This window comes from Alosa sapidissima, chromosome 3 (assembly GCF_018492685.1).
Source record: "Alosa sapidissima isolate fAloSap1 chromosome 3, fAloSap1.pri, whole genome shotgun sequence".
Taxonomy (NCBI): domain Eukaryota; kingdom Metazoa; phylum Chordata; class Actinopteri; order Clupeiformes; family Clupeidae; genus Alosa; species Alosa sapidissima.
This window is the reverse complement of record NC_055959.1, coordinates 20086372-20111015: the sequence shown is the minus strand read 5'-3', so window position 1 is coordinate 20111015 and position 24644 is coordinate 20086372. Positions and strand designations below refer to the sequence as shown.

General features: G+C 42.3%; 3 protein-coding genes across 5 annotated transcripts; 1 reads left to right on the top strand and 2 right to left on the bottom strand.

Annotated features, from left to right (window-relative positions):
* Window positions 1-397: 397 nt before the first annotated feature.
* btbd17b (BTB (POZ) domain containing 17b) lies at window positions 398-6308 on the bottom strand. Its single transcript, XM_042086071.1, has 3 exons — window positions 6040-6308; window positions 3115-3400; window positions 398-2200 (listed from the first exon to the last, which is right to left on the bottom strand). The coding sequence occupies exons 1-3, from the start codon at window positions 6134-6136 to the stop codon at window positions 1126-1128; spliced, it is 1458 nt and encodes a 485-aa protein (XP_041942005.1). The 5' UTR covers window positions 6137-6308; the 3' UTR covers window positions 398-1125.
* ccdc137 (coiled-coil domain containing 137) lies at window positions 4913-23545 on the bottom strand. 2 transcript variants are annotated; one of them, XR_006030733.1, is made up of 7 exons: window positions 23394-23545; window positions 22813-22946; window positions 22468-22678; window positions 22277-22359; window positions 22061-22140; window positions 21594-21940; window positions 4913-4924 (listed from the first exon to the last, which is right to left on the bottom strand). XR_006030733.1 is itself a non-coding variant. In XM_042086086.1 (6 exons), the coding sequence occupies exons 1-6, from the start codon at window positions 23453-23455 to the stop codon at window positions 21740-21742; spliced, it is 771 nt and encodes a 256-aa protein (XP_041942020.1). In that variant the 5' UTR covers window positions 23456-23545; the 3' UTR covers window positions 21131-21739. The 2 variants fall into 2 exon arrangements, 1 of the variants encoding a protein (XP_041942020.1); XM_042086086.1 differs by lacking the exon at window positions 4913-4924 and having other exon boundaries at window positions 21131-21940.
* Window positions 10338-18051, top strand: LOC121705215 (G-protein coupled receptor family C group 5 member C-like). 2 transcript variants are annotated; one of them, XM_042086079.1, is made up of 5 exons: window positions 10338-10478; window positions 12952-14031; window positions 15571-15671; window positions 15942-16067; window positions 16920-18051. In XM_042086079.1, exons 2-5 carry the CDS (start codon window positions 13044-13046, stop codon window positions 16944-16946), a joined length of 1242 nt encoding a protein of 413 aa, XP_041942013.1. In that variant the 5' UTR covers window positions 10338-10478; window positions 12952-13043; the 3' UTR covers window positions 16947-18051. The 2 variants fall into 2 exon arrangements, with proteins under 2 accessions (XP_041942013.1, XP_041942012.1); XM_042086078.1 differs by lacking the exon at window positions 10338-10478 and adding an exon at window positions 11382-11743 and having other exon boundaries at window positions 16920-18050.
* Window positions 23546-24644: the final 1099 nt, after the last annotated feature.

Genomic DNA, 24644 nt, shown 5'->3' with positions numbered 1-24644 from the left:
TCCATAACGCTGATAAAATGCCTTGTATTCTTAAGATGAAATTGATTATATGAAATTTGAGGATTTCTCAGTATTCAGAGGACAGAGGTTACATTAAAAGTTATGCAAATTAATTCACTGATACTAATTTTGCCCCCACTCTAAGGCATTTTGTTTACCAATATGAGTCCAATTGTCACATCCATAACGCTGGAACTGCCCCTAAATGAACTCGATTGTGTGCCCACCTGCGATATTGTCATGCCATAAACAGCACATGCATGACAACGATTCCACTATTACCAATGCGAAAAGAAACCTAAAGCAGAATTTGAACGTTGTTCTTTATCAATTTAGGCTACAACATGCCATTTGGTGTGATCAAGTAACCCTGAGGTAAATATAAACTTTGCACCACTTTCAAGTTTTTATCTTTATTTGAGGTGAGCAAAAGGAAAGTAAACATCTATTGAACAGCCTAAGAATCTTAACACTGACCAATATATTGCAACCAAGACATTAGGCTACCTCTTCTAGTTTATGGCAAACAGGTTTAATGCATTCAGTGAATATTTAAACCACATCAAAACTGTCATATTCGTAAACTTATTTCAAATGTGAACATGTTTGCATGGTCCTGAATAACTGAGATGTTCAATGTAATAATGCACATTTTTGTATCATGCAGGAGACCAAATGGAAATCAGGTGTTTATAAAATGCATGACATATTTATGATCTGTGAGGATCTAGTAGCACCAACAAGTTGACAGTTCAGACATTAAAACACTTTGCCTTAGACTAAATAAACTGCTGTTTCAACAAAAATGCACCAAAGCAGCTGTTTCAAATGAAAATGCATTCAAAAATGATACCATAGGTTTAAGCAATGCAGTACATTGCCTGCATAAGCAACAAGTCAGGACTGAGTTTATGTAACCTTAAAGTTAATGATACATGACAGCACAGTATAGGCAGTGTTTAATATGAGGAAACACAGGTGAAAATCAAGAATCTGTGTGAAATCTCATAAACTACGAATGTTTAATGGTGAATAGAGGTGTACTACTTATTTCCAGGCAGGTGTGTGAGTGCAGGGATGGAAGTTATGTCAGACTAGAACAGAAGGTTATGAAGGGGATGAGCTTTACTTCTTGGAAACAATAAGACTATGGTAGAGGGGCTTGACTATGACATGTAAAAACAGGGAGTTGTCAATGAGGTACTCAGAGCCACGGCGCTGCAAGTCAGCCTCCACCAAGAAATCCCCAGATTCCTCGGTGCTCTGGTGGAAGTTGTAGACGTGACGGACCACCATCTTGCCTTGCTGCCTAGCCGACACAATCACTGTCTTCTGGAAGCTCACGCCTGCAAAGTCCGGGCTGGATGTGGCCGGGGTGACGATGATGCGTGGCCGGCCATGCTCGGTGCGCGTGGACTGCAGGGCGCCATGCTCACCGTAGCCTGAGCGCACGCTCAGTGGCAGCCAGCGTGGCGAGAACAGGGCGTTCCAGGTCACCCGCTTGCTGGAGTCGTGGCCGCTGGGGCCCAGCTGCGTCTGGAAACTGAAGCTTCGGTCATCGCGCGTTGGGTTGTTGATTACCCAGGGCGCCCCCCACGATGAGGAAAGGTAGTTGCGCGGTGTGAAGATGCTGCAGTTGACGTCAAAGTACTTGGCGAGCTGAATGGGAGAGGCCGAGTGGAACTGGAAGGCTAGGAAGAGCAGATCGCGGATGGATTCGTAGTACTTGATCATGAGCGGTGACTGCTTCTGCAGGCGGAACAAGTGCTGGGGCGGGATCATGCCGTAGCGGATGGCTCGCAGTGCGTTCTCCACCATGGTGCTTTCTGGCTGGTTCTGCTCGATCCAGTTCTCCAGAGCCTCGTAGAGGTCCAGCTCGCTGTACAGGATGAGGTCCGAGCGCTGCAGGAGCGACATCAGCAGCTCGTCACTGATGGAGGACCACTCGGCGCTCTGCAGCACGGACGACAGGTTCCAGGACAGGTACTGCAGGCAGCTGTCTCGCAGCGAGACGTCGCCGATCTGCATGGCATACTGGTACCAGCCCACCACGTGACCCGCTGGCGAGTCACTGGAAAGGTGCTGAGTCATGTAGCGGGTCAGTCCTTGCTGCAGGCTCCACACGTGGTACTTGCTGGCGAGCTTGTGCAGGGGAATGGCCTGGTCCAGACGCACAGCGATGTCACCGCAGTAGAGGTACCTGCAGGGAATGTGAGGAGGTTAATGAGTTAAAATACACTAACCAGTGACTATATTGACTTATCGCCATGGCCACAATCCAGTCAAAAGTGGTGTTGGTCTAAAATTTGTGAGCTGGTGTATTGGTGTAGTCTTTCCGGTGCCAAGAGTAAGCACTTGCTGGAAATAGTTGGCGAAAGCTTTTCAACCACTCACATGTGGGGAAAGTTGTTATTACATTCATGGAGTTTTATGCCCACCACGACCACAAAACTACATAATAAAATGCCAGGGTGGCTAGTGAGAAAGATGATAATGTGTTGTGATTATCTCCCTTTCAAGTGACCTTGAACCATCTATATCAATTTGAGATTGTTCTAAAAGACAATTAGTAATACAATTATACTTTATGAATGCCCTAAACAATGCCTAATGGTTTTGTAGTAGTAAATAGTATCTTTACTTTTTTTCTGGTGCGTGAGATTGGGTCAGGTCATCCAATCCATGTTAGTACCAGAATGCAACAATAGGGGGAGCCATCTGACAAGATTATACACTGCAAGAGTGTCAAGTGAGGTCCATCGGTGAGGCTCACATCAGTCAGAGATTTTCTCCTAATAATCTGCCCACAAAACTGTGGGTACAAAGAGGGTTGGTCAGTCTTTCTGGACAATTACCTTCAGCAGTGATATACTTTGTTCGCATGGGACCTATCAGAAACTTTGTGACTTATGTTAAATGTCTTAATATACCTAAGAGGAAAGCTCATTCCTATATGTTTGGCATGGCAGACTTGATGTGAAACTGTGAAACTGAACAGTGAAACTGACTTCAACACAATCCAACTCTGAATCCATTCCAATCCAATCCAATCCCCAGGAGAGACAAATGTCTTAAAGTTATGGCTTAATCTCACCCAAAAAAGCCTGTCTTTACCTGATAAATTTGTCAAAGACGGCAGCACAGTCCTGGGGCTCCCTGAGGACGAGGAAGCTGTTGTTGTTGTTCTGGAGCATCTCGTCGAACACGTCGCTCTGCAGTGTGAGCACCAGACTGTGGGCCTGGATCACTTTCATCTCATCCGTGCTGATGGTCCGCACGCGTAAGGTCACGTCACTGCCGTTCCCTTGGACCAGCAGGGACTCCATGCGCTGCAGCAGAGCCATGGAGTGGTTCAGGGTGGTAAAACCATTCTCAAGGTTCATCTCCTGCCTTATAGCAGCTGCGGAGAAGAAAAAATATATTTACATATTTAATACATTTATATATATTGTAGTTTTCACCCTTCCCATATCAGTCAATATAAATTAGGAGTGCTGATTACAAAATATCAAAGCATACATTAAAAATAGACTAGTAAAATATTTAGTATATGACCATTAAAATGTAGATGAGGACGTCATTTGTCTGCTCCCTGGTTTGTATAAAAATGGACTATTGCACATCTGGTTTTAGTACGTAGTGCGGTACACTGTTAGTAATGTTGTATTTACACCAGTGTAGTATAATGAAGTATTTACACCAGTGTAGTATAATGAAGTCTTGGCATTGTCATAAACCTATCCATGCTGCCAGTGGTAACCTGAACTATAACTGTGAAATCTACAGATTTAAACATCATTCCAGCTAAGAACGACAGTGTCTACACTACATTGTGTGGACAACAACATGAAGAATGGTATCATAGTGGTCACTTTTAGAACAATTTTGGGAACAATAGAACGATAGACAATCAAAATGCATTGAATTCTATAAGCATCACATTAATGAAGAATACTCCTCTCATATTGTTTCATTTCTAATTATCGTTAACAGTCTGAACTCCCTGACTACCAACATTCAGCAGCTGTACTTCATGTAACATACAACTGACAGTAGTAGCCATAGGGTATGTGTGACCTGAGGTCAGTGTGGCATGGACAGTTCACTAATGATGATCAGTAGCTTAGAGAGTCACTAGATCCACTGTGGTTCAGCATGAGCCAGCACTTTTCATGCAACTAATCCACTTGAGCCAAATGCGTCTCAGATGTGCTAGGCACCTTCTGAACTTGAATGAATGATACAGACAGTTCACTTTAAACATGTAGTTGTACATGTGATACTTTTCAGGTTCTAGTTTTTATTCCTCGCCTTAGTCTAAGCTGCTTCTTTTCTGCTTCCTGTCTCCTCATTCCTTGAAGCTATTCCCCCTTTTGAGATTGGTTGTGCATGGTTTCCTAAAAGCCATGTCTCTTTCACCAAGTGATTCCTCTTGGGGTTTTAGACCTCAGTCTCAGTCTCAATTGTTGACACCGCAAAAAAAATGAATGAAACTAAACTGAAATTAGGCTACTATATTATGTCCTGTGTCAAACTCCTTTATGAAACAGACGGGGCAGCCTTGGAGTGTCTGACTGCATGTTTCTGAGACGCTTCAGAGGAACACAGGTGGTGGGAGGAGGAGAGGTGAGGAGGCGAGTAGGGGGCCGTGTGTGCAGCTGCGGAGCTGCGCTCACACTCCCGTGCTGGAATCACACATGAAAGGCATGGCGCGGCACTGGGCACGCGTGCAGTCTCCCAGCCCAATTAAACATCATCAGATCTCTCATCCTCAAAGGTCACCAGCTGCTCTGCTCCAATGGCTTTGAATGAGATTCAGAATCAAGTCTTTTTTCTCTCTCTCTTCGGTCTGGCTCGTCTGGCAGTATCCTTGATGCTCAGTAGATCTGGTAGCTGTAACAGTTTGAAACAACTGAGCACTTAGCTATCTGTTTTTAGTTAATACTAGTTTTAGGAAATACTAGGAATTACTCTCAGAATCGTTCTCAAATGAGCTTGTGTGTGTATGTGTCAATCTGCATATTATAGCCTCCAGAGCAAAATTACAAACAGTTCCACTGTAGAAAAGGTTTTATGAAAAAAAATAAATCTGGCAAATTTCTTCAGAATGTGTTTTCATATAAGTAATATCCAAATTCATTCATTGCCACATTTATCCTGCAGTAGTGTGACAGCTGTAGAAATAAGACAATTGTTTACGGTGTTTACAGTGACCTCAGAACATACAGATCTGGAAAATATTAAGAGACCACTGCACATTTTTCTGATGTCATCCTACGGTAGCTGAGTGACATTCGAATGAGTTGACGGTCATATTCAAAATTAAGAGACCACTGCATCCACCTTCAAACTCATAGAATATTTGCATAGACACCTGAATATGTGTTTTTTTCGCTAAAAGTATTCTGAGCTATCCAATGGCTATATACCGGTACATTAAAATGCATCACAACTGCTGAAGTCTGTCTGTCGATCTGTGCTCAATTTTTTTTTTTTTATTAAAAGCACCAAAGCGCCCAGGGCTGTCCTTGTACACATGCAGGGACTAAGAGGATGTTTGGGGAGTGCAACAGCAGTGTTGTCATGCTGATAAAGCAGCCGCCTTTTGTTCGCGTGTCCCAGTGTCTCCCCCAGGGCTGAATTGAGAAAAGCTACACTGAACACAGACATTGCCTGGACTGCACTCACTCAGATAGAGCCTATCACGGCAAAGAACTGGGCTTTTTGATGGAGCAGGATAGAGAGAGAGAAAGAAGGAGAACGAAAGAGAGAGAGAGAGAGAGAGAGAGAGAGAGAGAGAGAGAGTCTGCAGGCACTCCACAAGCACCGAAGCAGGAGTAATTCACCTCATTCACCAGGGAAGGAGATTAGGCAATGGCAGGGAAGACAGAGCATTTATGAAGCACAAGCAGTTTTTTAAACCAATAACAATAAATATAACAGCAAGTGTAACATAAGTTGTACATTTTGTTGTTGATATGCAGTCTGGAGAGAGAGAGAGGCAGTACAGTGTGTGTTTGTGTGTGTGTGAGACCTTACCTCCCCCAACGGCCACGGTGTGGACGCCTAGCCCCACCAACAGAATCACTAGATAGAACTGAGTAGACATTCTCCCTCCCTTAAACGAGTAGGCCATGCCTGGTCCGGTCCTTCTCTCTTGTTCTTATCGCTCTTCTCCCTCTGGTCTGTATTCCCCTGCCTTGTCCTCCCTCTCTCTTTCCGTCCACTTGTCCTTCTTTTACCCTTCTGTTTCTCGCTGTGCTTAGGATGTCGGGATGCCGGGTCGCCCTGTGTGGTGCTTTGGCTCCCAGTCCTGCGCTCTTTATGTAGGACGCCGGCCCTTCCTCGCGCATCTCACAGCTTTGCGGTCCACATTGATTGGTGGAATCTGCCTAGGCCGTTGCCATGACTACAGCTTTGATTTTGAGTTTCTCCCTTTTCAGTGTTGCATGACATCGATCTGCGTGGTACTTTGCCAGTTGGGGGTCCATAGTTTTTTTTTTTTTTTTTAAAGATTATTTTTGGGGGATTAGTGGGAGGGTGGATGAGTGGGGTAGGATCTCTTACAAGGGAATGTTATTGCTGAAATAAACGTACATCAATATTCACATGCACTGCATCACAACATAACAGTCACCACAGAGGATATGAAAACAGTGTTATGCATGCATGTCCACCACATGTGTTCTGAAGCTAAATAGAGTTTAAAAAGTAAATCAGGTGTATAGGCTACATAATTGCATAATTAGCAGTCTGCTAAATATGTAATTATTTGAGCTACTTTACTGTTATTGTCAATTTGCAACATTACACTTTAATGCCATGCAGGGATTAACAATATGAAATCTGAATAAGAAATAGGGGACTTTACTGGTAGGCCTATTGAAATGTCTTACCTATTTCCATGGTCTAAATTTTTGACACACAAGAGGCACAACACACAAGAGGCCTGGGCAGTGTTTCAGTGACTGGAGTTGTAAAATCTTTGATGGCAAAATCTCCTACAGGCTTTGATAGTCTGCAGACATTCCGAGGTGAGCACATTAATTGCCAGAAATGTAGGTGTTGCTGCTACACCTATTGTCTTTGCTTTTGAAACACTGATGGAAGTTTCATTCACTCCACACACGGACAAAGCTCAACCGAAGCACATCTTCTGAAGCAGACGCTTGCTGAGAGCCTGTGCGTGCACGGTGTGGTGTGGGGAGAGTTGTGCCCCGGTGCGTGCTGTGACCCCAAACCCCGTGTGCATTAAGTTCGCTGGCAGCTGCAGGCGGGGAACAACGCTAATGACCAATGCCAGAAAAGTGCAGGCAGTCAATACTACGCTCTACCCACTTCTGCAGGCTCTGCACTCGCACCCAAACTGAACCAAAAGTACCAAGCTTGTCCAGTCCCGTGGCATGAAATAGCCTATACGATGCTCTGGTGTCCTTTCAAAACTTTGTTATAACATATTCGTCCACTTTCAAAGTATATGCAATTTTCATGGCAGTTATACAACTTTCATGGGGTAAGTTCATGACATAGTTCATAACAGTTCATGATGACATGTTAAGTTGTTGGTATAGCTACTCTAAGGCATAAAGTTACAACAATAACTTGAGCCCTCAGTCCACAGAATAAATGTGATAATGCAAAATATTGCCCTGTATTTTAGGATATTCTAAAATAAATGCATCTACAGAAAGATATTTGGTAATATGCAATGGTACAAGTCTGTGGTTTCTTTTTGGTTACAGTTAAATACATATCTGGAATGCTAAAACTCTAAATCCTTCTAACCTGCCTGCATATGTCATAAGTACTGCACTTACACAGGTATGGTATGGTATTACATGGTATTGCAAACAAAAAAACAGTACTTGGCAATAAGACACTATTCCATTTTTCTTCAATAAATTCATTATTAAGCTGGCATTTGGAAGAGCGGCATACAATACATACAGTAACTGTCAATTATAGCCTATACTTCTACCTCTGCATCTTGCTGTGTACTTTTGGCATTGTTGCATTATTGTTGCATTGCAGTTCTTTGTTCTCACTCTCATACACCATAAACAAGCTCAGAGGATGGCCAGAGACCAGTGTCATAAGAAAAATGGAGATGCACACATACTCTCTCTCTCTCTCTCTCTCTCTCTCTCACACACACACACACACACACACACACACACACACACACACAAAACTTCAGGTAATGAGTGCTCAATGTTGAACCTGTTCATTTTCTCACCACCCTCATTTACAATCTATAATATCACATTCATACAACATTTCATGAGAAGCATTTAAGCAAATCTCAAACATATCAAACATGTTTGTTCAAGCATTACTCTGGTGGAATTAAAATTGTCCTGTCATCCTGTCGTTGTTGGAGTTCACCAAGGTCAGCCTCACTTGTGCACTGGGTCGCTCATGGCCATGAATGTGCTGACTGATCAGAGTATACTCTCTGACAAGGTGCCAAATTCTTAAAAGCCCCCCTGGGGTAGATTGGCACTGAATGATCAATGCCTTTAACGTTAATCTAACTGTTAACATGGCTGTTTAGGTGAGAGGCGGTGAAAGCCAAATACAACCCCCCCCCCCCTCACAAACAGAAAAGGTGTCAGTAATGGCCTTGCAATGTTACATGAACCGTGTGGGATCAACGGGTTCATGGAATGTTTTACTCTCTTAGCATCACGCAGGAATGCTTTGTACTCAAGTTGAGTATGGCCATCAGGAGAGTTTATGACACGAGTAAGCCTATATCAATAATGCAAACATTGTGTCAGTCATGCATTCCATTGACATCGCACTGTTCGTTGGTTAATATGTTGCAAAATAATGCAACATTACAATGCAGTGCAAAAGAGGTGATAATGATAATGAGTGGTGATAATGAACAACAGTTAAGAATCCGATAATCGTAGTTATATGGAAGAATATTACCTAGCGTTCATGGGCTTCGAAAAACCTTTTTCCAAGTGAAAACATCATCATTCCGCGTCATTCACGTCACGTAATGTGTGAGTCAGAGGTTGGAAACTGGGGCTAGATTCAGCGTATTTCCCTAAAAAAAAAAAAGAAAAGGAAACTGGGGCTAGATTTTGCTACCCCACCTCAGGGTACCCTCAAGTACTCCGAGGTAAAGTGGGCGTGCCTGCCCAAAATGCAGCAAGAAAGCAGGGTAATTTACACTTTCCAACTTGGGTGGCGGATTTACGAGACAACCCGAAAGCACCATTATTTAAGACCAGATTTACTTTAATACTGGGATGAGCTGGCATGCATGTTTTTGACTTTTGCTGTATTTTTAGTATTAGTAGTAGCAGGTTTGACAATACCCCCTTTAGGAAGCACCATTAAGGCTTAACTTCCTTTCACCTTCATTACTGTATTTGGGTGAAGGGGGAAGTATAATTCAGATGTTTGCGTTTTGTTAGGGCAGTATTGTATGTTTATGAAGCACATTTGAAAAAATGTATTGACTGTTACCACATACAGTGGGTTCCATTTAGAAGTGGCCACTTCATTTCCGTGATTCATGCAGCTGCGTGAAATGTATTACAACTTATCGCCACAAGGTGGCAGTTTAAGTCCGCTGTAGCATTTGTAAACAGGGCAGCGGATTGCATTCAAAGGCGTTGCAGTGGCAGTGAGATACTGTAAGCAGAACGAAACTTAAGATCACCTCGTTGAAGTCATACAGTAGACTAGGCTAAATCAGAGCCTACTTTTGTTTTATCAAGCTGGGGCCAGAGATGATGGCATTTGGCGAACAGTTTAGGTCTACTCAAAATGAGTAAAACCAAATTTGGCGAAATCTCGCCAAAGCTACCATGCGAGCGAGCCACCAATTATTGCTTGACGAGCCGCATGTGGCTTGCGAGCCGCGCAATGAACACTGCCGTAGACCTACGTTTGCTCCGGAAAACATTAATTGCGCTCTGGATTGTCATGACGGAGAAGTTAGTATGTTAAGCTTAGGTTTACATTTCGATAGCTAGGTTAGTATATACCAAGGTCCACATTGCATACACGCCAGCTGGGAGGAGAAAAAAGGACATCATTTCGCCTGGAAAACAATTATGTGGATGGTCATTGTACGCTTGAGATGCGAGAGCAGGCTAAGTTAACAGATCAATGGACTAAAGAGAGAAGTTTCAGTCATCATGACAGCATCACAGATTCTCTTTAGAGTTTAGATGGAGTTTACGTGCACAACGCAAGCACAACACACCACCAACACAACCCACCCACGTTGGTACACTCCTGGCTCTGTGATTGGTTAGTGAACTTAGATTCCTGATTGACTAGCCAAACCTGAGCATCGCCATTGGCTATTCAACAGGAAGCGCCAGAATCGTCTCAAAAGTACTTGTGTACTTGAAGAAAATACTTGTGCGAGCAGCAGAGATTCGTAATGGCAGAATAGCTTCGTAATTGAAAGACAGCAACTGTGGAAGGTTTAGTACCTGTGGAATATATTTGTAAGTGAAGGAAATATGAGTAATAGCCTACTTAAAATCGTTCGTGTTATTTTTTTGTTAAATCACGAATAATGTTTACCGTTACAAATCCTGATACACACACACACTTCTCATCCCTAAGGTGGTGCAAAAGTCTGTGCACTTGCAGAAAAGATTTGTAACTGTAGGACAACTTTTTGTGCGTAGAATATTGATTTGTAATTGTAGAATATTTTTGTAATGGTAAAATATTTTTAACTGTAGGATGATTTGTAGCTGTAAAGCCGATCCGTACCCGTAGAATAGATTTGTAAGTGTAGGGCATATTTGTCATTTTGACAATTACATGTAAGGATCATTTTTACAGTTACAAATAATTTCTACAGTTTCAAAACGTGATACACACGTAGGCTACAAAACATTTAAGTCTAATATTCTTCCATACAGATAGGCCTGTCTGTTTTAATCTAAAAAACACTGCACACATCATAATCTACCACTGGGTGGCACAGGCCACCACATTTCACTTGAAATGTTGTAAACCATGGAGCTATTGATTGATGTTAATCTAAATATCCCTTTTTAGCTTTTAAATGATTTTGTTTCGTTACCTAATGGACCTAACTTTATAGCTGGACACTCACAACATTCACATCAATTAGTACTACTCCCCAATTACAATAGCCAGCCTACTACAAGGTTATGTTGGTGATTGTTTCCTGCTTGACAGTGAAGGCTTTGTATACAACATAGCTGTATAATATTAATATGGCTGTGACATTGTGTTGATAAGCTATTTGCATAAAATAAGGAAGGCTTTCTGTAGCCTGGTAGAAAGACGAAAATACCATTGGTTTACTCTGAGTTAATACCCGTGATAAAAAAGGGTCGGAGCAATAACACATAGCAAATGCCAAGGGAAAGGTGGATTAGCCTTCAGTAAGACTGGGTGCATGAGAGATGTGTGCGAAAGTTGATGTGGGCTCTGCAGGCCTACAGTAGGCGGACGGAATGATTTGACTGCGTGGGCGGGGAGCGCTACATTCTGATCAGACTTGAGGTGCCGACGGTGTGAAGGGAGAGCTGATGTCTTGATCAAGAAAATATGTGTTCATGTGTTTTGCTTTGATTTACTGGATTACTTGACATGACAGCGAAGAAACAACGTTTTATTTTAATACAAGAATACACTAAGGAAGAGAAGTCTGTCCATATTTGGGCCTACTTGTTTGACTTAGCAGGTGGTGCCTGTGGAAAGAAGGGAACAGACGACTGACAGGTCGCAGGTAAGAGGTCTCAGGTGAAATGCTTCTGCTTTGATACAGTTACTGATGATATGCTAAACTATATCTTACATAATTTCGACTCCCATTTAGATATTAAAAATATTAAAATTCATGACGTGATATTGCGCACTACAGACGGAAAACAATGGGCTATTTTAGTGTCGTGTTATTGACTTGTGAAATGTAGGAATGTGACCATTTTCATAATTCCGCTCGTGACTTCAGGGTATTAACTCCCATAATGAGGGTGGTTGTTTGTGCTCATGATATGAAATTGTCAGGGTTTCACGCAGCTTTAAAAAAAAAAAAAAAAAACAAGAGTTGAACTAGCCTATTAAATTAGTGGTTCTCAAACTTTTCCGTCATTCCCTAGCCTGACGTAGTCATACTCAATTCTAGTCAGAAGTTCGGAATGGCACCCTGGCTAGTCATTCCCCTCTTTGGAGGTGGAAGATTTTCAAGGCCCACCTGACCTCATTACCCCAGAAAAATTATAGCGTTAAAATATTTTCACATTTTGGTTCCACAGCCTACATTTCTCCCCTGATTCTGATGTTTTAAATTACATGCAGGCCTGTTTATGACTCCCATGTTTGTGTGTGGCTGTTTTGTTTTGTTTTGAATATGATCTTCCATATATATATATAAAAAAAAAAAGAAAGCCATTAATAAAGATAGTCACAACATAGACAAATGTTCCCACTTGTCATGTCTCTATTCCCTACCAGTGGGGCCGCCCCACACCAATGATGGAAATAACACGAAATAATGAACAACAAATGTCAACCGTGACAGTATAGGCTATCTGAACCAGCTTGTTTCGTCAACCTGTTGCCACTGGTCAAACATTGAATTGAAGACAGTAGTGTTTCCACCAGAATGATAAAACAGAAAATGTTGAGGTGATGTGTTGGATGACATAGTTGCTAAAAAGCTTGACCAAGGTCTATAAGAAATTGCCAGGGAAACGGACTGTGAAGTTTAGTCAGCCTGTCTGTTTCAACAACTCTAAAGACACAATCTCAGACCAAGACTCTATTTATTTGGCTACCTTTCCATGCTGTCTCTTCATCGCCTACTATGTATAACTGTCTTATGGTCAAGAGTAAGTGTTATAAACTCATAAGTCTTAATGTATGCTTGGTTGTTGCCTTCCCTCAGTTATCATGGCCAGTGACACAACACGTGATGTCCCTGTGTGTTTTCAGGTTCCTATCAGGGCCCAATCCAGACTGTCCAGGCCCTGTGTCTACTTCACAAGGCCACCCATTGCGCTGCGCCTCCCCCCACCCCCCGTGCCATGGCTTCAACCACACGGCCCCCAAATGGCTGCGGCGCCAACATCCAGTCTCTCTACTTCAACTTGTGTGACCTGGAGGCAGTGTGGGGCGTTGTGGTGGAGGCCTTTGCCGCCGCTGGCATCGTCTGCTCGTTTCTGTTGCTCATCATCCAGATGGCGAGCCTGCCGTTTGTGCAGGACAAGACGCGCAAGAGCATGACCCTGCTGCAGGCCAGCTTCCTGGTGTTCACGCTGGGCCTGTTCGGCCTGTCCATCGCCTTCATCGTGGGCCGGGACTTCACCACGTGCGCGGTGCGCCGCTTTCTGTTCGGCGTGCTGTTCACCGGTTGTCTGGCGTGTCTGCTGATGCACGGCCTGTGGCTGTTTCTCCTGGAGCGTCAGGAGCGCGGGCCGCGCGGCTATCTCCTCTGGCTGGGCGCCCTGGCCGTGTGGCTGGTGGAGGTCATCATCAACACCGAGTGGATGATCATCACGGTGGCGCGCACCCCCGTGAGCAAGGCGGCCGTGACGTCCGAGTTCCTCTCGTGCCGCATCACCAACAAGGACTTCGTCATGGCGCTCATCTACGTGATGGTGCTGCTGGTGGCCGTGGTGCTCATGGCCGTGCCGTCGCTCACGCACAAGCACCGGAGCCTCCGCCGCGACGCCATCTACATCCTGCTGACCGGCGTCCTCTCCATGAGCATCTGGATCACCTGGATCGTCATGTACATCCATGGCAACCGGATAGTGGGGGATGCCACCTGGGACGACCCTACCTTAGCCATCGCCCTGGTGTCCAACGGATGGGTGTTCCTGGTGCTCTACACCATCCCCGAGATCTGCCTGCTCAGCTATGAGAACCAGAGCGCAGAGGAACATGAGCATGAGGACCACCTTTACCCCACCAGGGGGGTGGTGTATGAGAACATTCTGAGGGACCAGACTCAGGTTGAGCAGAACATGTACATAGAAAACAAGGCCTTCACTATGGATGAGCCTAGCACAGGTAGGCAACTATGTTTCTGCTCTAGCATACTTGTAGCAAATATCGTTCAAGTTATTGAGTGTTAAAAAAAGAAATATAATGGTGTTACATTCTCAGGATTTATTGCATTTGTATGGAGTTGGGGTTTATTACATTATCAGGAAATTATTATCAGGTTCTACAAGCCCACATTGCATTGCACTGTCACTGATTTCTCTGTTGACATGTCTATCCATGTGAGTTATCTGGGGTGTAGGTTGGAGTTGAAGATATCTAGCTGATGGAAAATGATACATGTACATCTGTGTGTAAATCTAGAGTTTTACATGTCTGGCCTCCTTCCTGCAAAAGCGAGGAAGCATACACCACCTGTGATATAACTCTGACCTGTGATGTAACATGTCACAGTACATCCTCCCTTTGATTTCAAAGCTCATTGCTTTCTTCAAACTGGGGTATGAAACTTGAACGACTACTTAACCTCCATAGCATTATACTTCCTTCCCAATGGAGTACAAGACTTTGAAGCCTGGGTTAAGTTGTGGACTTTGTTGTTCCTGAAGCTTTTAGTTGTTTGTCCTTCTTAGGGCAAGACTGTGTAAGATAGAGGCAGAGCACTAGGCACGTTCTGTTTCCAGCTGGTATGGAGCATTTATATTCTGGATTGCACGTGTGGGCCACTTGTGTATACTGATATTGTGGTGGGTGTCATCATATTTTAAGACAGTAGGCAAAGGTTAAGGCCAGTTTAAAGTTTATGTGGGTTGACAAGTGATTTCAAGTAACAGCCATGTTTGTAGGACAAATCCCATGTTTCTAAGGGAAAGAGAGATGGAAACTTGTCTGGTTTGTAATGTGGATGAAAGGGTTGGCAATTCTGTTAAACCAGCATAAAGCATAAACTTTGATAAATAAATACTTAAATAAGATCGTACATTAAAGAATAGAATAAAAAAAGAATAGATAAATAAACAACTTTACAAATTTTTCATTTAGATATATGTAATTATTTTCAATTGGGAAAGGTTGTGAAAATAATGTTCCTGCTGTTGAATGCAGACCTCTAGCTACTGCATTGATCCGAGTCACACTACAATGATGTACAACCTACAGCCCCATGCTTTGGAGGGATCTACTAAATAAGTGATTTGATATGGAGACATACCATGTATGGTGCTGCATTTCACAGGCCTTGAAATTACACTGATGTGTTAAAATGAAAGGAGGCAATGCTGCTGTAATGGGAATAGGTCAAGCCGCTCCTTTCTAAATAATGCCCTAATTCCTGCCGGGGATAACCATGTGCATGGTACAAGAATCCCCCTCAGTACAGATTAGTTTGAATCAACAGGAGTATTAAATAGAGTTAAGTGTATCAGACATAGGCTGCCCTAGACTATAAGTGGTCAATCCACAGTCAGTCATAGTCAAGGGGTTTAAAACAGATGTGCGTCTGTCTTCTCAGACACATATACGCTCTATTCATGTTTACATTATATTGTAATGCCCTTTAATGTGTTAAATGCTGCCCACTTTCTTCTGTCCCCTTTTGTCCATCAGCCAAGAAGTTTGCTTCTCCGTACAGTGGTTATAATGGCCAGCTACGTGGCGGTGTATACCAACCAACTGAACTAGCGCTGATCTCCAAAGGTCTTACCAATGTGAGTGTTGAAATGCCGTACAGTACATTCAAATTCTCAAGCCCTCAACAAAGGGGTTGGGATGACCTCTTGGTTTCATACGATCATAGTCATTTGGTTAGACTAATGGAGATGACGCTTTCATGCCCCAAATCAAGAAAAATTCAAATAAGGCATCTGATTAACCACTGATAGTCTTTGTCTTTCTCTTTGTGTTTGTCCCTCTGCCTCTCTCTCTCCTGCATGTTTGCCTGTTGTGCGATATCAACACGACTCATCTCCCACCTTCAGAGGGACTTCTCCCATGAGCCAGTATTCCCCAGAGCTGCCGCTCCTCCGCCTGGGCAGGGCAGGAGTGGCTCTCTGCCCAAAACACCACAGCCGCTCCCCCTCATAGGCCTGGCTCACACAAGCAGTGTAGGTGGAACAAAACAAACACACTCTTTTTCTCTCTCTCTCTCTCTTATTCCCTCAAATTCAATTTCAAAAAGCTTTATTGACATGACAATTAAGGCATTTGTATGGTCACACAAGGGAGATAAGAAACAAGAAATTAGGGGCTCTAAGTGATGTCACGCAGTTTCTAAGCTAAAACATTTTTTGTCACATACAGCAAACATCTCTTACAATCTGCTAGCTGCCTGTCCCCTGAATACACTGTAAAAAAACATGGTCTCTGTAAAAAGCCCAGGCTCCAAAAATGGTAACAAAAACAGCCTGGTGCAGTCTGGACCATGAAACATAACAAACTTTTCCAGCCATTCACCGATGAGATGAGCGTTCAGGAGAGTTTCAGTTGCACGGGAGGGAGGGGCGAGCTAGCTCTCTGTTTTGTTTGAACGTCAACAGAAGTTACCCAACATCGCTTAGAGTACCTTTTAATAAATTTGTGTTAAATAGTTTTGTCAGTTTTTAACATCGTAGGGTAGAGTACCCATCATGGGTAGGGTATCCCATTTAGTGCTGAGGCTCTAAAACCAACGAATTGGGCAGTGCTCCTAATCATGACAACAGTATTACATTGCATGGATTCTGGGCGCACAGCGACAATATCAGACACTCCGTTGTCCGTATTCTAAGTCAGCGAAACATCACAATGAGTTTGAAGCCGAAAGGAAAGGAACTACACTGTGCTGCTCAGAAATGAGCATAGCTACAAACAAAAATACTATACAGAAATACAATATGACTCAATATATGGCTATGATGTATTTTTTATTATTTGCTGTTAGGGATCTAAAATAACAGTTTTTTTTCTTTTCGTTTTAGGGAAATGGCTTACATAAGCAGTGGTGAATGAAGTGCAGCAGCATCGTGGATATTTGCCTCTTAGTTTGTCCTTTATGTCATTTCGTCACTGTAACTGATCTGAACTGTAGTCACAGAAGGGCTGTGAGAAAGGGCCCTGTCCAGAGGAAATGACCCCCCTGCTGGAAAGAGTGTTTCTGATGTCCTCAATCGCCCAGCATCCCACGACTGGTAGCAGAGCCCCACCACATCCCCAAATTCCAGCCTTCGCGGCACTCCCAACCCAGAGGTCACATACCATGTGGGGGTCTCAGGGAATAACTAGTAGTACTAGTACATCAGATGCACTGCACTGTAACTTCTATTTTTGCAAATAGTTGAATTGGATTTGTTACTGATGATACAATTAACCACACAAAGAAAAGTGTAAGCTAAACTGAAATGCAGCCTATTTCTCATTTGGTTCTATGTGATCAGTCACTATTTTTATTAGCATACCTATTCTCTTTTCAGTTACCATGTCAGCAGTAGTCACTATTGCTCCATGGTTTATATGGACCTATTGAAGGGGGTCAGGGACACTGAATGCAATTAATTTTGAGCCAATATGTTAATCAAAGAAATATTATATCAAGCATAGCCATTTCCAAAGATGCTGCAGCTTATAATTATTTGTAAATAGGGAAGATCATTTCAGTCAAGCATTGGTTAATGTTAGTGATGGTCAAGCTTACACTAGTTTATAGTGTGCAAGAGTGAGTGCAGGCTTTTTAACCTTTAATCAAGCATATCTGTACTGTTAAGCAATGTTTAATCAAGTTTTTATACCATAACTATGATGACTATGCTTTAAGTTACAAATCCTTCAAATATGATTGATAGTTTAGTAACAAGTTTAACAATGTTACTTATTATTTTTAGTAAACATTTATGATTTTGGAAAATAATCTAAACTTATTCTTGTCAATAAATTATCAATCGCTACCCTGTCACTTTCAGTAACAAAACTATAATAAATAATGTTGACATGAAAAAAGGAAAACAAAAAAAAAAGAAAATGGTGGGGAACCAAAATGATGAATATTATTTGAACAGTGTGAATGATTGACAATAGTGATCCAGATGGAGCTGTCAAAAGGCTTCTCTGTTCTCTGAAGCCATGGAAAGAGGAAGCAGCATTGAGATGAAAATGTTGGAACTCTTTTATGAGGGCGGATTTACATGCACGTTGATAAGTGGCCCCCATCGTAACCCAACGTGAGCCTAAAGGCAACCTCCCATGTACTCACTGCCAGGAGATGCTGTCAGCATATTCAAATAGTTCTGGTCTGTATGTGTCCTGTTGTCCCCTTCCTGTTCACTGTACTGCGCTATAACCTGGCTAACTCTGCCAGGACTGGAAAACAGGTTCAAAGATGGTGGTCCTTTAGTTGAGGCAGGCCCTGCATGACCTAGATGTGTGAAACAACTGGGGCTGAAAAGCATTCTGATCGAGGTTGATACAGAAATTCACCACGTCACTTTATCATGAAGCAAGTGATCTCTTTGTCCACATGTGGCGACAGGAATACAATATATAATACATGTGTTTTTAAAGGACAGACATCCCAGTTTGCCCCTGGATATCTGTGATGAATGAACACATTCTCCCTCTCCATCATGTTATGCGCATATTGCACATCTGGCAAGGCACAATCAATTCTGAATGATGTACACAGATTTTGAGCAACATATACTGCCATCCAGACAATGTCTTTTTCAGAGAAGACCTTGAATATTTCAGGAAAACAATGGCAAGATTAACTCTGCACATATTTAAACAATATTTCTCCATAGAGGAAGAGTCCAGGCTAAAATGGCCTGTCTGCAGTCCAGACCTGTCAATAATGAGTGCATCATGGAATGAAAAACATGATTAAGAAGACACCAGACTGTTGAGCTGCTTAAATCCTATATTGGGCAGGAATGAGAAAACATTTCATTCTAAAAACTCTAGCAACTGGTCTCCTCAGTTCCTAAACATTTACAGAATGTTGTTAAACAAAGAGGTGAAGCAGCACAGTCGTAAACATGCCCCACCCGATCCAACTTTTTTTAAAAATGTTGCTGGCATCAAATTCATAATGATCCTATATTTTTCATGACATAGTCAAATTTGTCATTTTCAACATTTGATGTCGTCCATGTCCTTTTTTCAGCTAAATATGTGTTTATGAGATTTGTAGATGATGGCATTTTCTACAACGTACCACATTTTTCTGATTTGGGGTTGTGAAGGACAGACATCCCCCTGGATATCTGTGATGAATGAACACATTCTCCATCTCATCCTGTTTACAGGGCCATAAAATATGTACACATTCTTATTGAATGTGCCACTTTGACTCCCTTAGATCAACTTCCTTCACAGCACTTGGCTTTGGCCAGCATAAATAACTGAGAGCATGTCTGCAGAATTTTGAAAGTGGATTATTTTACAGTACATAAATTGTTTAGAGTTTTCCATTCCAAGCGACAAATAACATCTCACCTCAAACCTGAAACCTGTTTTTGTCATTACTATGCAATATTTCATTAAGATGACCCACACCTATTACCATAGAAATACATTCATAACAAGGAGAAATGCATCACCTCTTTTGTCATCTCAACACTGTAGGGCCTTCTTCCAAAAATAGCACATTTTGATACCTGCTTATATTGAAGAAAACAAAAAAAAAAGCAGTGGGTCAGACCAAGCTTGAGTTGATTTCAATGGGTGTCCAAAAATATTTAACTGGAGTCTACTGTTACATAAGGGTCATCCCTTGACATTTGTGGTGAACACCAGGAAAAGACAATAGTGATGGGAACTGATGGAAGATGTATCACACAGCACGCTTCCATGCAGCCAATACACGGTTTCGAATCAGTTTATTGGGAATAAACCAAATATGCGTGTCTTACACCTTATTCGGATTGAAATAAACCGAAAAAGGCCATATTCGGTTTACTAATAAACCGTTTTGAAAACACCTTAAAAGGAATATGTTCCCAGAAGGAAGAGTGTTGTAGGGCTGCACATGCACAATTCTCACAGAATTAGGATAAAATGAACCAATTGTCTCTCACACAATATTGACATAAACGGAATTTGGGCAATAAACTGAATCAAAATGGATTATTCCCGGCATGAAAACGTGCTGACAGATAAACTGTTTAGGGCACTTCATCTCCATGTGATGTCAGACGATACTGTTTGCAACTTTGGTAGAACTAACACTTCTCTTCCTCTCACATACAACAATGAAACAGCCAATGTGATATGAATTACAATCTAGTAACTTAGATCATATTTCACATACTCACATTTCACAGAATCTTAGCTGTTGTGTAGCATGTGTAAATTATATCGTAACGCCATTTAAATTGAAATGGCATCCAACCAGCATGAGCTACTATGTGAGGGTGTTGACAGCATTGCCATAATAAAGAGCAGCCAATTCAGCAGCATCCAGAACATAACAGCTTTCTCACATGACAGTGTTATTTTAGTTAACTTAGTAGTTTATTCTCAGATAAAGGAGAAAAGGAGAATGCTGAAATAAATTTCAAGGACAACAAAAGATTTGCCAGGACTTTTCAGCTTTTCACTCATTTTCCATGGCTGCAAAATCAGTCAACTGTTTACCAGGATGTATGTGGACACTGTACAAACATCATTACAAAGTGCATTGAGTGTTGGAGAGACCACTGGGTTCAGATATGCATATCACAGGCTTTAAACTGTCCTCACAGTGATTATGAGCACTCTTTACTAGTATACACAAGACCATAAATGAGTGTAAAAAATTGAGTGGGCATAGTCCAAAGCTGAAGGCACAATCAAGCCACCACTTAACATCAGAGGCACCTGCCACAGTTGCCTAGCAACTGATGGTCACCTGGACAACCTAAACCATTGGCACACAGAGTCTGGACCAGTGACGTCTCTCATTAAGCTCAGTGGCCTGGGCACAGGTGTGACCACAGACAGGTGGCTAAAACAAAACAGCCCAAAGGAAAAGAGGAAAGGCTTCAGGAGGGGTACTGATTTAAAGTGACAGACAAAAATGTTTTGAGCAAGATACTGTGAGTGCTCCATTTTCTTATTAAGTGAACAGAATTAGCACATCAGCTTATTGTACCACTAAATAATTGTACTACCAAAATAATGTTTTAGTTAATGATATTTACTACAATTCAAGCAGAGATGGTGGCACTTGGTTTTATTAAAGGTTTAATCTGTGGAGATGAAACGCTTATTTCGTACTTACATGGTTAACACTTTGCTTCAGACATAGAAAACAAGATTTCCAAAAGCATGTACAATGCATGTACATAGCTATTGATGAGACTTCTCTTCTCTGGTCCTCTTCTCTTGTGACTCAGTGGAGGTACCAAACATGCTGCGGGCACTGTGGATGCATTGAAAGTTTGATGTTGCCATCTAGTGGTCAAGAAAGTCCACCACTCACACTGGCAACTGCGATTTGTGTAGTACAAATTGAAAACATGATTGTGATAAAGTTCTTGCAGCATCAAAGAACACTGAAATATTCCTGCAACTCTTTTAGCTGCCCTGAACTGAATCATTGAAGCTTTGGCCATCACATAGTGGCACTCAGCTTAGTTTCCAATCACACTGGTCTTGCCACTGCCCGCTGTGTGGCCAACACAAAACTTGATTCCAATCGCCATGTCTGCACGGTTTCCCATGGCATCCTGAGGTCTTTGGCGCAACACCCATGTCCCATTCTCCACTGTTGGGGATGGCAGGCGGAGGACAGCAGCCTTGGGATGGTGGTGCTTGCCATCACGCTTCACTGGGGGTTCAGCAGCTTGCCCATGCTGGCGGCTCTGAGCGCGTTCTGCTCCTGTTTCTGCTTCTTCAGGTGGCGGTAGGCCTCCACCACACGCACCCGCTCTTCCTCCATGATCCTCTGCCTCGCCATTGATGGATTCACCACAGACACAGGAGTGTGGCCTAGGAGAGAGTTCAGCAGCAGCCCCTTTGAAGCCCCCTGGAGGTAACAAACAACAAGAGACACAGGGTTATACATTACATACATCATCTGACAGCTGTAATGTCATTGCCTCTTCACTTATCAACACACAACACATGCATATTTTAGTAGGCTTACCGTGGACTTGTTTGGGGCCTTCCTAGGTTTGGCACTCAAAGTGGGTGGAGCCATGGCAACCTCTCCAAACTCTACTTTATCTGTACAACATTCAAAGTAGGGGACTGACTGATTGATCCATCAAGTAACTGACTCACCGACCAATGCATCAGAATACATTGTAAACTCTATCAAATATTATTTATATTCATCAATGATAATTGAATGCATACATGCCTTCAAACCTCTCTTTCTCCTCCCTCTGCACCTGTCGGTCCAGCTTTTTCTGCTGCAATCTCTGCAACCGGTTCTGGCCATGCCTAAAGAGGAATAATTATGCCAAGCTTGAGACGACAACAACTAGTACAACAATACAACAATAAAACGAATGAGGACAACCACGTCTATGTGCAAGGTGACAAGCTCACTCTTTCTTCTTCTCGGACTTGCGTTTTCCTGCCTTCTGCTCCTGCTCACTGAGCTCCAGCTCCGGTTCCCGCTCAAGCTGGTTCTTGGTAAGGAACATGACATGATCGGTCTCTCGTGCCATACGCTTCAAGAAGGACGTTTCTGATTCACTCTGCTTTCTGCGAAATTCCGGAATCGGAATGTCTCCATCCTGAGGTTTTGGGACAAGAGCTACAGATACAGAAAAAAACAACGTGCAAATAAGATTAACCAGTTATGACAAAACGTTAACACGAAAGTGTTGCCTGCAGCGAAATAATTGTCAATTTAATCGTCAGAAAAGAAAAGATAACATGATCACTTACATTTCTTAATTTTTTTCAGCTGCTTGGCACCCATTTTCATCCTCTCCTTACTCTTTATAATTTCTCGTAACCGGAATGGAATCTGCTCCAGATGCTCATTTTGATTTGGCTTGTCATTGTGCTTAGGCTTTTTCCTACAAAGTCAGGAGACATGTCCTTACTTTGATTACCACAAAACTTTGTTTCAAATGACGTTACCTACAGGTTCGCCTTTACACATGTAGGCTAACAGGGTAAACGTTACTAGCCTTCAGCAATTGCAGCAGGTTAGCAACATGCTAACAACATTACCAACCATCAGCTTAAATTGTGGTTACGCTACCCATTACCCAGTTTCTATATAATGTGGAGTCTATACAATGTGACTAAACTCTTCATAATCGTTGGTTATAGGAAGGAAGTAGCATGGACCGACATGGCTAACAAATGCGTTAGCTTGAAGTAGCTAACGTAATTTTAGCCTAAGTTACATAGAGGTATAACTGTGGCTAATGTAAAACGTTAACAAATGTAGCCTAGTAGGTACAGATATGTGAAAATGCATGTATGTAGTTGGTCTTAGATGGAGCGCGATACTTTACCTCTCATGTTTATCAAGCTTCTGTGAAGATCCGGCTTGTTTTGTGGGCTTATTCTTCCCCATGTTGTTTTCTCAATGACCACGTGGGACGTGGGCGAAAGACGGCTGGATGCCCTTTGACCTCTGAACTCTTCAAAGAACACGCTAGACGGGCTCTGACGCTACCAGAGAATGTCTAATAAATAATAATACTCAACTCTAGCTTGACCTGTCAGAATTTTAGGGACGCTATGTAATTTTTATACGCTGTTTAATGTTTTATTCCCCCTATATTTCTGCCAAACATGGGTATTTCTGTCAATAAGGAATTCAAAGAAAGGCTTTTCCTCTGATATTACCTTCGGATGCACCCATGTAGAACACAGACTGCAATAATAATTTCTGAATGAAGTAGGCCTAGAGCCTAACCAAGGATACTCTCAATACATTCTCTAACATATTGCTTGTAGCCTATGAAAAACAAAGAAGCTTTCTTCACCAATTTTAAACTGCACCAATTAACATTTATGCTCTGAAACAACTGTTTGAACCTGCTAGCTTCTGGAAATAGACCCTAGGTTGTTTTTGCTATTGAACATTCCTTTAATAGTTGATGCACAGAACTTCAGGTTCTGAACAAATATAGTTTACCTGCCTTTATCTACCTGATTTGTTTGTCCTGCACCAATTAACATTTATGCTCTGAAACAACTGTTTGAACCTGCTAGCTTCTGGAAATAGACCCTAGGTTGTTTTTGCTATTGAACATTCCTTTAATAGTTGATGCACAGAACTTCAGGTTCTGAACAAATATAGTTTACCTGCCTTTATCTACCTGATTTGTTTGTCCTGCACCAATTAACATTTATGCTCTGAAACAACTGTTTGAACCTGCTAGCTTCTGGAAATAGACCCTAGGTTGTTTTTGCTATTGAACATTCCTTTAATAGTTGATGCACAGAACTTCAGGTTCTGAACAGATATAGTTTACCTGCCTTTATCTACCTGATTTGTTTGTCCTGCACCAACAGAAGTTTCATCAATGTCACTGAAAAATACAGCTGACGTGTAGAAAAGAAAAAGTGCCTGACTGCAGTTTTAATATAAGCAATTGCACCTCAATTACACATTAACAATTAACAAACATTTTCCATCCAAAACAGAATCCATTTCAAGATTTTACTGATGGTTTAAAGCTCTATGGCCTGGCCCCAACCTTCAGATCTCATTCACCACCACTCAGCTCCCAGGTCCCTAGTCTTCTGCATGATCC